This window comes from Chiroxiphia lanceolata, chromosome 6, assembly GCF_009829145.1.
Source record: "Chiroxiphia lanceolata isolate bChiLan1 chromosome 6, bChiLan1.pri, whole genome shotgun sequence".
NCBI lineage: Eukaryota > Metazoa > Chordata > Aves > Passeriformes > Pipridae > Chiroxiphia > Chiroxiphia lanceolata.
In genome coordinates, this window is record NC_045642.1 from 49,221,051 (window position 1) to 49,237,028 (window position 15,978).

Genomic DNA, 15,978 nt, shown 5'->3' on the forward strand with positions numbered 1-15,978 from the left:
AATGCAACACCTAAAAGACACCCTGTGGAGCTGGCATGATCCAGCGATTAGGGCCTTAGCTTAAACTTGCTGACTATGAAACTGTACTTGAGTATCTCAACAAATCTGAAGCATAACAAGACTGCTCTTTCAGCTCCTCTATGCCACAGTTTAAAACAGGGAGTTACCACAGAGTGTACCTTCATGAGCTCACTTAGAGAATGAGCACATTACAGGCAGGCAATACCATGATGTGGCAGCAAGTAAGCACAGAACTCAGCCTGGACATGTCACAGCTCTGAAATGTCACCTCAGCAGAGATCCCACAACAAATGTCCTGCAGTGCTTCAGATGTGTGTATTAGCTCTTCCTGTGACCACCACTCAGCCTCAACAAATCTCTGGTTCCACCTTGAATTCAAGCTCCCCCATACATCCATCTTAGTCCAGCCCCTATTCTGCACACACTAATCCTTCCCCTCACACATACATTTGTCATGCTTGTGGACTCTGTCACCTTTACTCCCCTCCAAGGAGGGCATGATTTTTCCCTGTCTTAGCTCCTTGTGCTCATTCCCAAATCTTCCTGATGCTCATCTCATCATTGAGAACTACACTCACTTCCCTGGGATTGGTGTATTCCACTTGTTATCTTGGCTCACATTACCCTAAGTATTTCCAGAGGGAGCATGGTTTTTTTATGCCTTCTGTAAGGAAATTCACAGTTGCTTTATTTCTAATGACAACAGCTCTAACCTGTATGTAAAGATGATCCAAGCAGTGAGTTTGACACAGCATAACAAAGTTCAACAGGAATGAAGGCACGATCTCAAGGCCATTCTACACCAGTCAACATCTCAACAGAACAGAGCATCTAAGCTGACTTTCCAGTGACTGATTTCTCATCCTGTTGCCTTAAGGAGCCTTCAAAAAGCTCTGTAAGGCAAACATGAAATAACTGATGAAGATGGGGACTATTTTCCAAAAGCCATTTAGAGTCTGGAGGACTTAAACTACTCTAATGTCAAGAACTGTACTGAGTGCAAGGAGACAACCCCTTCAAACACACACAAAGGAGGCTGAACATGAGTTTTCTTTATAAAACAAGGACATTTCTGAGCATCAAATCTATGTCAAGTACTATTCTCCAGCTTTTCTCCATTTGCAGGCTTAGGCACCCGGACAGCCAGAGGGCACAGGAATAGCAAAACTCGAGAGACTGTCAGCAGGGCAGTGAAGATCTGAGTTATCTGAGTAAAGGAAAGGACTCAGACCTGAAGTGTCTCGTAGAGCTAATCTGGGGACAGGCTACAGATCTCTCCTTCTAACTGAATCCAGAAACAGCTCCCCCTTGGAAGCAAAGGACTCCCAATGCAGAACAAGGTCAGTCTATTTGTGTATGTCCTTTCTAGTTGAACACACCTAAAGGTTAACTGCTCAGAGGACAGGAACATCAATATGCACTCATGTACTCATACTCTGCATCTCTTCTCACATACCATTGGTTTCTTGGATTTCCATCACAAAGCACTAACTCTGCATTCAAAAACAAAACTATCCAGTTACACCATGATCCCCAAAGCAAATCATCCAGCTTCCCCTTGGGCTGTACACTGCCAGCACTTTCCCAGTCTCCCACACCTCTCACCAGCACATGCAAAAGAAAGAGTTTGAATACCCATGTATTCAGAAAATTACTTAAGTCAATAATTTCAAAATCTGAACCTTACACCAATTCCTCACAACAGGAAATTACAATACGAAAATCAATTTTCTTAGTTTCACAGGAACAATTACGATAGCTGATATGAAACCTTTCATAAACTTTGACTCTTTATTAGGAACTGCTGCACACTCAGGCATCATGTTTTACTGAATATATACCTGTGAACATCACCTAACAGACTGGAAAACTATTGATGTAGCCTAAGTAGCAGCACTCTTCCCACGGCACAGAATGACTCCACTATTAGAAATACAGATCTGGAAAAACATGAAGGGTTTCTGTCTAATAATTTTTGTAACAGAAGAACTACTATAGATATGAACTTGAAAATGGAGCAGTTGAAGGAGAAAAAGAGAAACACTGAAGCCAAGAGAGAGTTTTCAGTACAGCACAACCTTTCAACTTTGGACATGCAAATCTTCTCTGGTAATTGTAACAAAACAACTCTGCTCTCTTCTTTGGTGGATTTACTGGACACTGGCATCCAACAGCAGACTCCAACCACCCAGGCAACAATGTGGAGGATATTTAGGCTTTCCAACAATAGTTTGAAAGGGCTCTGTCCTTGGGCTGCAGTTCAGCTTGACCCAGACAATATCTATGTTTTCCTCTTTCTAATCTTTGACATAATAAAAGCAAACAAGAAAAAACAAGGACTTTTAGCAGATCCTCTTTTGTTTGTATTCCAGGCTTGGCATTAAGTCATTCTCTGTACCAGCCCTGTTACTGGCAGAAGGCCAGCACTGAAACTTGAAATCAAAGAGAGACCAAATATTTCATGTTGCCTAATAAATAACTCTGGATATAAACCAGAGATTAAAATATATATATACTTTTCTTGAGAAGCCTTTGTATAGATGAGAATAGAGTTGCTTGTCATTTTACCCAAAAAAGGCAGCTAATGATTTTTTTTTATATTTTAACAGAAAGTTCATACAGTATCTACTGCAAATAATAAGTCATTACATGATAAGAGACTCACTGATTCACTGACTTGATTTTATGACTAAGTAATAAAAGTTATATAATCTTTTGTTTAATATGAAAAAAAGTCCCATAAAACAAATATTCCAAAAGAAAAAAAGTTAGCAAAAGAAACAATAACACCATTTGGATTGTCTTTTCCCATATACAGAAACATGAAGATGACTGCTTGCAATAACAGGTGAACATTTTCCAGGGGAGAAACAGATGTAAGGACAGACACAAGCTTGTCTAAAGAGTTTGCCTCAGATTTAGGTTTCCTTTTTGTTTTTCTTCGGCTGTGATGATCTCTTTTCACAGACACCTTCCTCCAAAGGGAAAGGTGTAGGGATGTTGGGTCTTCAACGAACACTCATCTCAAAATTGTTTGTCTCCAAATATAAATTTCTGCAATGGCTGGGAGGGATGAAGGGTGTGGCAAGGAGAAAGGGGAACAGATCTTCTCTGTTACATTTCCATTCACTGTACATCTCAGAGCAACTTTCTCAGTATTCAACTGCCCTGTTTAGCCTTCAAAACACCACCACTGGAAATACTCCACCTTGCAAATACCTACCCACAGGAAGTTGTCCTTACAGTTAGTACTTGCATGACAGATTTTTAGTTAATTTTGCTGCGTATTTGTTGCTCTTCCAACAAATTTAAGACCCATATTTTCAAATGGGAAAAACACAGGTATTGGCCTGTGAATTCAGGTGCAAATAGACCACTTCAACTTTGTCTCACCCTGTCCTATCAGTAAGAAAAGAATTACTAAGATGTACTAGCTTCCTTTGATTTTTCACTTGCCTTTTCTCAGCTGAGCAATCCCCTAACTCCTTTCCTTCCATAATATCTCCCTAATTTTCCTTCCTCCAAGTCCCAATCCCTTCTAAGAGAGCTTCTTAATCAATAATAGAAGAGCCCATCCTTGACAACTCCAGAGTGGAAGAGTCAAGGGTTGAAGGGCAGCAGGGGAGAAAATGTTTTTAATTTTTATCAACCTGATATAAGGCATAAAATCTGCTTCTGATCTATCTTTTTAAGAAGGCTAATGCAAAGAGAACCTGTTCAGAAAAAGCTCTGAGAGACAAATTAATAACCCTACTGATTATCCATCACTTGAGACATCATTTTGAATGGAACAGACTAATATGAAGCTGTAATGAATGAAGCTACTCAAGCCCCTGTACAGCTATGACAGGCAGCTGCTCAGAGAGTATTTTGCTCTAATGAAAGAATAACAAATATTCCCCAATGTCTTACACAAGCTAAAACATACTCAGTTTTCAAAGTCATATACTTTGTCTAGAAGGAAGGAACTGGGGTAGTTTGGTTTTCTTCCTTAGCAAGAAGGAAGAAACTGTAGCACCAGTAAGTGAAAGGCACCCCGGGGACTAACTATGCCTCTTCCCACCTGACTTCCCTGCATGTTCCTCTGGTCAAGAAGGAACCACCAATGACTATAAGCAATTTTTACTTGACAACAAATAAACTGTATTCAATTGGTCCAGCCCAGTGTTACAGTGGGTAGAAAGGGTGACTGAACATCATCTTTACACATAATCATCATCCCCAAAATAAGGATCTAAGTGTCCTAAAAATCAAATAGAAAGATTTCTCTACTTTTCACTTAATACACTACACTAGGAACTGCATGCAGCCTTTGCTTTAGCTTTGGATGAGATCACTAGGCAGTCATCACTGGAGTGATGAGAACACTCAGTGTAGAACAGTGCAGTGGAGAACAGTTTGCACCCACCAACTGCAGCCCAGACCACATCTAACCAGCACAAAGACTTTAAAACTCAGCCCTAAAGGTCTTCTGCAGCTAAAAATCCCAATGTCAACAGGAACTCCTCCATGCTGTTAGTGCTGTTTTCAGTCTCCTGTAAAGGTTTTTTTTCCAAGTCATTAAACGGCAAGAAAAAACCCACATGCTAAGAGGCTTCCTGTTCTATTAGCACTCTCCACCAGATCATACAAGGGTTCATCACAGATTCCAGAGAACAGGGACATAGACTCATGTAAATATGAAGCCAGTTTCCTCCTCAGCTCTTGCAGATTGGATGGTCAAGGCCTCAACAATACAGCTCTGAAAAAAAGCTATTCTTAAAAAGGTCATAAATGTAGCCTGACAGATCATTCCTCCTCCTGTGGTCAAGGATCCCTTGCTCTCTGCTTCCTGGAAAACTGCTTTATGGAGCCAACAATAAGACTGGTGCCAGGTATCATCTTGCTGTTACATTTGTATTCAATAGCGGGGAAAAAAGCATAATGAATTTTGCACTGTTTGGTCTGGTTAAGATCATCAGAACTTTTTCAGTCAACCTAATGAACAATAAGGGAACCACACTATTTTGACTTGTGTGTAGGTGCCAGAAATACCACAATGCTTATATAACACCTCACACACATAAGCAGTTCTCTTTGCAAGGGGTAACTTAACACTTTCTAGGTTGCTCAATGATTTTAGTTTAAAAACCTCAGAACAACAGCCCCACCCCACACACTTTATACAAATAGATTCTCATGATTTCTTTTTGTTAGGGAATACACTTCTCTTAATTTCTAATAATTTTCAATACCTTAAAAATAATACAGGACAGATGGACACAAGCAGCAATTTCCAGCTAGTTTATGCCCTGGATACAAAATTATATGAGAATATATACTAAAAACACATTTTGGCACGTAATTCAATGCAGACAGGCCTGTCCTCTGCTCTGATGGTTCCTGGGTGCATGTTTTACTCTACCATGGAAGCTCCCTGCATGCCAGTCATGTGGCACAACTCAGTCACATGTGCAGAAGCCCCAGACTTGCTTTACTGGGGAGCGGATATAATTCAGAAGCCTGCTCACAGGGGTGAGCCCTACCTCTGTCTTATTCACTGGAAAAGTCTGGAACACACTGGGAGAGAACCTATTTCTAATGAATGAGTTTGAAGATACTGAGAGATAATAATTTCAGACCCACAGTGAGAAATATGTGTATTCCAGTAACGGGAAACTACTTTCTAGTTCAACTACATGGTTGTGGACAAGCCATGCACTGAGCCATGCTAAAGAACATTCGAAAGAAGATCATCAGACATTGGTGTATTGTAACTCAGTCTGTAAACTGATGTTATCATAGATATTATAAATTCATATCAGAGCTCAAAACAGAAACAAACAACCCTGAAATCCTTATGAGAGCCGTCCTCATGAGTCTTAATCAGCTAACACATGCACCCTTTAGACTCTGGTCATCAGTTTTTCCCACTGGTAAGACAGGAAACTAGTTCACATTTGAAACGTGGAAAGACTGCAAGCAAAAAGCCCCTGAAGTCCATCTCCCTGTATGCTTCTTTGGACATTTATTAGTTTCCAGTGCTGTGGGAAGTGGATGCCTGCACTGCTTAGGGAAGAACAGTCAGTCATCCACTATTCAGAGAACTGGTGCCAGAGGGTCAGACCCACAAGTCAAAACTTTTCGTCTCCTGTGTGTTTGAGTAATATGCAGGTGGGAGGAAGCAGAAAAACTCTGCAAAAAGAATATTGACTCTGATAAGCGAAATACCTTCTGCATTACTAGTTGTAAAACATTAAGCAGGGTGAAGAGAATATCATATCCCAAGAAAGTAAAGTTGTCAAAATTGCGGAATTTGCCTGACATAAGCGCATTCCATAAAATTCTGAACCTTTTTTTTAAATGTGCTTTTATTTGAATGAGAAGAAAAGAATACACCTTTTATCCAATATAGCCACCAGAAGAAACACCTTTTAAATCTCTAAAGGTGTTGCTTTATCATTTTCATCAGTATTTAAACTACTGATAGGAATTCCTTGGGAAAACAGTTCTCTGTACCACTATGCCCTGCATATTTCTGACCTTCAATGTAAACTTGAGAAAAAAAAAATTATATAACAAGAATCTCAGCACTAGAGGACAGAGTAACCTCAATGCTACAGAAATTAGCATTCCAGGAACTGGGAAGACTAGACAGAACTGGGCCAAATTAATTCAGTGGCTTTTGTCATGGAGAGATGCACGTAAAGGGTTCTGCAAACACTTGTTCCTCCTTATGAGCAGCACTAATGCTCTTGAAATGACATCAGAATAACATTTGGTGGGAAACCAGTTCTTACTAACTTTACCAATACAACATAAAACCTTTCCAAGGTGCAAGTCCATTTTAGGCTGACAAAACTATTTTTGCTGGGCTATCAGCAGCAGGGCAGCAGTGTGCCAGAGAGCTCTTTTCCTACCAACTGCACAGTAAACAGATTGAATTTGCTGCGCCAAGATCGTCCTCCTGCTTGAAATGCAGAAAGACTATGAAAGAACTGCTTACCTGGAACCTGTGAACCAACTCCAGTGACTGGCTGTCATTCTGGTCTGCTTCAAGGATGACATCTGTCAGTTTATGTATGATCACATCCAAAGGGCCCTGATCTTCAATGGGTTTGGTGAGGTCAAGCTGAAGAAACCAGAGAGAAACCTTTTATTAATATATGGAGATTCTTGTCCCTGTCACCATCCAAGGTGTTGCTGCCACACAGAAGGCATTTACTTTACATAATGCCTTTATTTTGCTGTGCTATCCAAATCCCTGAGAATTTACACTTCATCGAATGTTAGAAAATTTAACCCAGACGCGCATTTCTCAGCAACATAGCTCTAATTTCATGACTTACAGGCAAGCACCCTCCATCCAAACACCTTCCTAAGCTTCTCCACCCTGAGCCAACATTTCCCTCCTCAGTTTCTTGGTACATTCACATACATGTGAAAGTAATGAGCCAACAAATATTAACACCACTGATAAAAGGAATGCCTGCTGTGCCCTTCGCCCTTTGGGATTGCACAAAACAGCACCCAGGACAGGAATACAGGTAACACAAACCCAAGTGACTCAGGATCTGTGCAAATTCATCTGCTACAGGGACAGCTGTTTAGCTGGTAAGGAAGGGTGCAGTTCCCAGAGAACTCCCAATAGCAGACTTGGGGTAGGAGACAAAGATTTGGGGTGGGGTGTGCAGAAACTCTGCTCCAGAAAGCACAGGAAGACAAAAAGTGATAGCAATGTGTCATAGGGCTTGATCCCCTGTCTTGGTAGACAGGGTTCAAGAAGCAGAGGAACCTCTGGCACTGGAAAAGAACTGAGGAAATTTCTCTTGAGGAAAAATTAATGCAAAGAAAGCTATTGGACCTGATGGGATACAAGAATACTAAGAGTGCTGGCCAATGCCATTGTGAGGGCTTGTATTTATCAGGATATTAATCAAAATGGAGATTCCAACTAAATCAGGAAAAAAAAAACACCACAGGGGCAGTCTAGCTACAGCACAGAGTCCCACAGAGGCTGTAGGATCTCCGTCCTTCAAGGTTTTCAACACCTGACTGGGCAAAGCCCTAAGCAACTGAGTCTAAATTTAATGCCAAATCTGCTTTGATGAAGATGATGTATTACAGACCCCTAAGATCACCACCAAACTTAATGATCCCATGAAGCTACTTAGCGGATTTAACATTAGTACAGTGTAACTGCCAGACTCGGCTCGTGTTCTGGCCAACACACTGGGCTGCTCACAACACAAAAGCTGCACTTCAACCAACTGTGAGATCTACTGCATCAGTGGCAATTTAACCTTGTAAACTTCAAACCAGGATAATTTTTGAGAGGAAAGACAGATGTGTTCTTACTAAACTAAAATTAGCATCTGATTTTATAGTTACATGCATGCTCCTTTCCATTGCTTCTATCCCTTTTATTCAACTCTGGCAAAGAAGGGGGTTGGAAGCACAGGGGGGAGAGGAGTGCTGGGCAGAAGAGGCTGCTCATGCTCTGTTTTCTGTCTGATTAGCTTGAATTTTGTCCTACTAAAATTTCCCACTCTACAGAAATGGTCCTGATTTGAATTAAGGAGTGAGTGCCTTAAGGAAGGTAACGATAAGACAGGATAGAACCAATAAAATAAAACAGCAGAGCTCTATCAGCCTTATATTAATTTGCTAGTTGCTAATGTAACTGATCCATTTAACTGAACTGCTTTTCTGCTCTTATCTGGGCTAGGCTTACCTGAGGAAAATAACTGAAGTTACCTATGCCACAAAAGTAAACGGAAAGATTGCCATTTCCTCCCACAGAGACCACCTTTGCTTCCCCATTACTACATGGTCCTACTAACAGTTTATAGGTTGAGACCCTTTGAAGTCCTTATGCAGATTCTAATACAACTGGAAAACATCTTGTTTGTCTGTCTTACAAGGAGACTAACAAAGGCACTGGTCACAGGTGGGGAGCAGACTCCCTACTTGCCATGGTAAGGATGACACGACAGACTTCATGTGGATGCTCAGGGATGGGCAAACTATGGCCAGCTGAGGCAATCCACAGAACGTCTGGCTGTCATGGCACTTCTGTTTTCACTCTCACAAGTAGTGCAGCACAAAGGCTGAAGGAAAGTCTGTGTCTTCAAAATTAAGGCAAAATGAAGTTAATTGCAGCTTGGCTAAGGACACAGAAGGAGATAATTAAGTTCTGCAACCAAGCTCCAGAAAAATCAGCTAATATCCTTAAAAGAAATCTCAGATGACCACACTGCTTTTTCTGATTTTTTTCCATCTGCCTATCACATCTGGAAGGAAACAGCAAAACAAAGGGTCCATTTAACTAGGTCAGAAAGTTCCCAGTTGCCAAGGTACAAAAATGTGAATTAATCCACTTTCAGGACTTCCAGTTTGAGAAACAGTGAGAAGCAAATAAGTATCTGAGATTGGTTACCCCTCTACATTCTTCCTGCACTTGCAGCTCAATCTGCACAGAAACATTCAGAAAACAAGAAAACAGTCCTGCCTTTCAGCCTTGACCCAAGAATAGAAGTAAGCCTTCAAGGCATATCCAGGCATTTCCAGCATAGTGTTTTCCAGAAGCATAAGACATCTGGGCAAGATAACTTCTTCACAACAGTTGTGCCAGCTAAACGCAACTGGCATATTTTGAGAATGAAACCAAATGCACCTACTTTGCACATTGGAAAGTGTTAAAAAGGCTCCCCCCCAAAACAGTGTTTTGCTTCCCCTTCACCAGGAAAGCAATGCAAGAAATGACAGCATGATAAAGCAGCTTTCCTAGTAGGAAGTTTAATGACCACTTTAATTGCCTCAACAAGGACAGCAGGTACATTTCAGCCACAAAAACCTTCAAAATTTTATCCAGTGTTTAGCAGATCGGAGGATCAAACCATTTGCAAGAATAAGTTCTCTGTGTTCTGAGCCATACTGCAGAAAGCAAATATTCCTGGGCTATGTGGAATTTGGAAGAGATCCACCTTCCTTTTATACACTGAGGAAAAAAAAAATAAAAGTAGAAGGAAAGAAAAGATTTGAGAAGGTAAAAAGAAGCCTTTTCACGTGGAGTATCAGACCCAAAAAGAAGTCAGTGAAAATAAAGTGCAAAATTTCTGATGGCCCTCTGCTGAGACAAACACTGATTCATTGTTTGTCACCAGCTGGAATTTGAGCCTTTCTACTTCCCTTCTCTTTCAGCATCTCTCTCTCCAAATGATCTTTGCATTTGACATGGATCACCCAAAGGTTTGTTTTTGCAAAGAACTAACACCATAGCAACAGAAGTGAGAGAAAAGATTTATCAGTACCAGCTTGAAAAAACAGAGATATGTCTATGGTGTCTTTTTTCTGTGAGGTAGCCTACAACCTGCAGCCTACTCTGCTTGCCTTTTTTTGTGTTAAAAATCCACACCCAGACAGGTATTGGTTTCATGGCCTTGCCACTTTACCACCAAAACCCAGGTGAATGACATGGAAGACAGTGTCAAAGCTGTACACAGAAATGCCAGACAAAAGGCATATACATGACTTGGATGGGTGCACTGTTTGCTGAGTAAGAAACTGTCTGGGTGGCTGGGCCCAGAGAGTGGTGGTGAATGGAGTTATATCCAGCAGGCAACTGGTCACAAGAGGTGTTAACCCAGGGCTCAGTATTGGGGCTGGGCCTGTTTTAATGTCTTTATCAATGATCTGGACAAGTCAACTGAGTGGACCCTCAGGCAGTTTGCAGATCACACCAAGTTGGGTAGAATGTTGATCTGCTGGAGAGTAGGAAGGCTCTGCAGAAGGATCTGGTCAGGCTGGATTAATGGGATGAGACGAACGGTATGAGGTTCAACAACACCAAGTGCCAGGTCCTGCACTTGGGTAACAACAACCCCCTGCAGTGCTACAGGCTGGTGAAGATTGTCTGGGAAAGGGCCAAGCAGAAAAGGACCTGGGGGTGCTGCTCAACAGCAGCTGAACACGATCCAGCAGCGTGCCCAGGCAGACGAAAAGGCCAATGGCATCCGGGCTTGTATCAGGAAAAGCGTGGCCAGCAGGACCAGAGCAGTGGTTGTCCCTCTGTACTAGGAACTGGTGAGGCCACATCTCATATCCTGTGTTCATTTTGGGCCCCTCACCACAAGAAAGACCTTGAGGTGCTGGAACTTGTCCAGAGAAGGGCAACAGAGCTGGTGAAGGGTTTGAAGCACAAGTCCTATGAGAAGCAGCTGAGGGAGCTGGGAGTGTTTAGCCCAGAGAAAAGGAGGCTCAGGGATGACCTTACTACTCTCTACAACTACCTGAAAGGAGGTTGTAGACAGGTGGGTGCTGGTCTCCTCCCAGATAACAAATGATAGGAGAAGAGGAAATGGCCTCAAGTTGCTTCAGGGGAGGTTTATATGCAATATTAGAAAAAATATCTTCACCAAAAGGGTTGTCAAGCACTGGAACAGGTTCCCCAGGTAAATAGTACAGTCACCATCCCTGGATGTGTAGATATGGCACTTACTGACATGGTTTACTGATGGACTTGGCAGTGCTGGGTTAACAGTTGGACTTGATTTTAACGGTCTTTTCCATCCTAGATGATTATATGGTTCTGTATGCCTTTCCAGGTCTTTCAAATCCATATATGGAAGAAAACAACCACTAGATAAATGCTCTTATCATAGCTGGCTGTAGCTAGCCTGCCCACCTTTTAACAGAAAGACTGGCTGAAAGTTACAAAAGGCTGCAAGCTTAGAGACGTCACAGTTTCCCCCACAGGTTTTCCAGAGAATCCACTGGAGAGCAAGTTACAGGCATACAGAGCTTCATATCTGCCCTCCTCTCCTCTTCCCCCTTCCTCTGTCCTCCAGAAACACACAGCCAGCACATTATCCAAATCATTAGACAGAAGAGCAAAAAAATGTTTATTTCCATTAAGCATAATTTGTTTAAAGTTTTGGGGTTGTTTTTCTCCAGAACGCTGGCAATCCATCTGTATTGCAGGGATAGGGCGAGTGCCTGGCAGAGTGCCATGGCTCTCCACTGGTCCCAACTGCAATCCCACACAAATGCATTTCTGGAAGCCGTGTTTAAAAATAAAACTATGTCCAAGTGAAAAAAAATCTGGATTTGTTCTCTCAGGGAAAAAAAAAAAACAAAACCAAAAAACCCCAAGCCAAACAACTGCAAATGATGGATTTAGCAAAAAAAAAAAACAACCAACAAACATATATAATAATGATTAAATATAGTTATCTATTTTTTGTTTTATTCAGTGTTTCCAGTCCATGATATAAACAACTGTATTTCAGAATCTGTCTGATTAGGATTTGTAGTTTGGGGTTTTTTTGTAAAGCTCTTCTTCAGAAATAGTTTTTGGATTATCATTCACATGAAATGAAGTTTTAATACCAACCTGCCCTTTTATCTCAACCAAAGAGAGCTCTGTCCACTGCTATATCCCTGAGGAATTTACAACCCATCTCTCTGTGTATACTTATCCTTACTTTTCTCTTGTTATATTTTCATTAAAAATAAAAATACCCATAAGCCTATTGTTTAAGCATTTTGCCCCAATTCTCCAATCAGCTAACAAACTCCATTTACTAGGATGCTGCACTAAGTTCTTGCTATGTCTCAGTTTTCTTTTGATGGGCTGCTTAGGAACAGCAGAATAGGAGTGCACACCCCTTCCCTGCAGCCTGTTATGTTGCAGGTGGAAAACATTCACAAAACTTTCAACCAAAGGAAGAGAATGAAGATAGAAGGCAAATCAGAAAAAACCAGGTTTGTTTCTAAGACTTCTCACTAGCACCAAATCATTAGACATTAACTCAAGTGCTAGAAAGCTTAATAAAATGCCACAAAAGGGAAAGAATCCAGCCAACTTTCTGGACCTGCCAGTGCTCTGCTACACATTTCACAAATCACAGTCCATAAGTTCCTCTGTGGTAATTTAACCATTTTCCTCCCTGGGAACTGGACATACAGCTACAGCCTGACCTGACTTCTCTGCTCCTTGACTCCTGAGGCTGTATACAGAATGTACTACACAAATCTATTGTATTCTGTTATTCAGATACTCAGCTAGGGCTGTATTGATCTCAAGATGTGGTGTTTATTTCAATCTTAATTCAGCTTCTTAAACTCCACTGCATGTAGACCTTCAGGATTTTAGCCCTCATATTCCTCTCCTGGGGCTATTTTCTACCCTGTATATATCTTCATCACATATTTTTATATAAAAAGGCTTGTAAAATAAAGTTTTTAAAATTATTTCCCCAACCCCAGCATCAGTGTTTAACTTACTGTGCAACAATGCTGCGCAAAACATAATGAAAAAGTCACAGGCTCCAGGTCACAAAGCCAAGTCTTCACAAAGCTGAACTCTGACAGCTGATCTATTGGTGGACACCGTTCTCTCCCCAAAAGGTTCAAAGAAAGCATCTGAAAATATCTGAAGCGCTTTGGAGAGGGAAGAGAAGCAGCAAAAATCAATACTGCCAAGTTCACTGTTTCCCTTTACCGTAAAAAGTAAGGTGAAAACCAAAAATACACAGGATATTCTAATTACAGGAGAGAAGATGCTTGTTTTTGAAAGAAAGTGAGGAAATTTCCTGAAAGAAATCAGGAAGACAGTTGTGCATGTCCACCCATACGCATAAGACTTACTTGTGAAGAGTAACAGTGACAGAACAGAATGGCACTGACTGTTCTCAGGAGAAACCAAGGGAAATCCACAGGACCAAAGAAGACCAACATATCCTCCTTTCCCAAATTAAAATCTGCAGGAGGAGTCCAGTCCTGTCCCATCCCTCCAACAGGACTATACACGCACAATCCTGCTCTCTCAATTCTGTGCAAGCACAAAACTGTCACAAATGACTCCCTGCTGAAGCCTAGGGAAGGTGACAAAGTATATATTGGTATACATCTCATGAAGAAAGACATCATGCTGCCCGGTATTTTCACTGATATATAGGCTCTCCATGATTCCTAAAATATTCATGTATTGAAACTAAATAAACATTTAGATATTTAAGAGAGTTCCTCCTCATCTCTCTGTCTGAACCAAGATATTATGCCCAGACAGTGCAAGTATATAGCACTTGCTGCTGCTGCTGCTGCTGCTGCTAATGGTGCCAAAGGATACCGAGGGAGAACATGGACCCCTCTAGGCAACAGAAACACCAGTCCCACAGCAAAGGGCAAACAGGGACCTCACTCATCAAAGAAAGAACTGTAAAGAAAGAGCAAAAAGTACACCAAGAGGCACTACTTTGTCTCTCCACACACCCCCTTCCCCATCACTGAAATAACCTGCACATCCTGTTGAAGCAGCAGCATCAGCAATCTGAGAAAGGAAATCCGCTGTGGTGAGGAGACTTCCCCCCTCGGCTCTCTCCTCACAGTGATGAGAGGTGAGGGTATCACAGCATCGGGAACAGCTGCCACGTCACATGGGAACTCTTTCCCGAGCAGGAAGGAAATGTAGCTTGAAAATACTTCTTGCTGGTCTTCTTGGAATTGAGGAATTAAAGACCGACCAAAGAGCTTACCTTTCTACCACTGCAGAACACTAACTCTACAGGTTATCTGCTGTTGTTCTGTTCGGCTTAGATAATAGAACCACCAAAGCAGAAGGAAAGCAAGTCCCGCACTGGGATACATCATTCAGAATCTCAGGTGCCGGTGACATCCAAGGCAGGAAGACACGCCTAAAGGTGAGGATCAGCACAACATAGTCTATGAAACGCTGCTGGTGTCAGTACCCAGGTACTGACACTTTAACACCAGAGGAGAAGATTCCAGGTTTAACAGATGGTTTCTTTGTGTTTTCTTGCACTGGTGCCAGAGCAGATTACTTTGCATTCTGCTAGCATAAGTTGCCAGAGGGTATGTGTGAGCACTTGGCCCATTTTTGGGAGTCGCACACTGCTGCTCCCCTGGAACCTAGGTATGATCTCTGAAGTATCGGGGAAGTTCTTACTTCTAGCTGTATTATAGATAAAATGAGGAAAAAGGAATATCATAGGTTTTTTACACTACGTATATGAACATACATGGACACCATTTATGGATCACTTTCCCAATTACTACACAAACTGACTAGTCTTTGTACATTCAAGGCTTGTCCTGAGGTCATGCAATTCCCCAGGACCTTAGTGAGCATCACCTCCCCATAGTCTCCTCTGCCCCCTGCCACAGAAGCAAACAGTGAGCCAGCATTGCTATCACCTGTGCAGGAACAGTGACAGACAGTGAATTGTGACTCCTACTCAGAACAATGCTGGGATAAGTAACTGTGTCTCAGTTACTCAAACCTCTCCCACTGTCCCCTTCGCTTCCCTCCTCACTACTCTGACTCTGTGTGATGGTTTCACTCTAGGCCTTCCCTAGCTAGGGAACTGGATTTTGGGGTTATCTCAAACCATGACACTCTGTTAGATGTATCTCAGCTGAGCATCACCCTCCTGTTGGACTAAGTTTTGCCCCTTCACTTCTCTAAAAGCAAAACAAGAAATCCCATCTTTGGGCTATGGCTAAAGTTCTTCACAGAAACAATTTTCAGTTTTTCTATTTTACCCAGGACTGGAATGTTGTTATTGGTACTTTGGTTTTGACTTACAGCCAAACACACACACACAAAAATAAATTCTAGAAATTAAAGTATAACTCAGCTTGGTTTATTGCTTTATCTCCTGCACAACACTTTGGCAGCTGCAGAAAGTTCTGGAAAGAACTTGCAAAGATGAGGGAACAGCTATTTCTGAGCACAGTATTAAACTGAAAACTCACGTCCCATTAGGGTTGGACTGCAGTGAGCAGGTTTTGGTAGGCAACTGGTTAAGCAGCTCAGTCTTATTCAGGGACAATGAAAGGCAATCACTGATTTTCAGCACTGCAGGAGAAATAATCAATGTTATTCAAATCCAGAAAAGCCTCTTGCCAAGGGTGTCTCCTGAGGTCACCAAGGCTCCTGTGGATTAAGAAGGGCAG

At 41.7% G+C, this 15,978-nt stretch overlaps 1 protein-coding gene across 3 annotated transcripts in view; it reads right to left on the reverse strand.

Moving 5' to 3' along the window:
• Positions 1-15,978, reverse strand: part of ITPK1 (inositol-tetrakisphosphate 1-kinase) — a 157,821-nt gene that overhangs the window by 64,304 nt on the left and 77,539 nt on the right. For all 3 annotated transcript variants that reach the window (XM_032689955.1, XM_032689956.1, XM_032689957.1), the window contains one exon: positions 7,007-7,132. In XM_032689955.1, the coding sequence (XP_032545846.1) occupies positions 7,007-7,132 (126 nt within the window). The remainder of the gene's footprint in view (positions 1-7,006; positions 7,133-15,978) is intronic.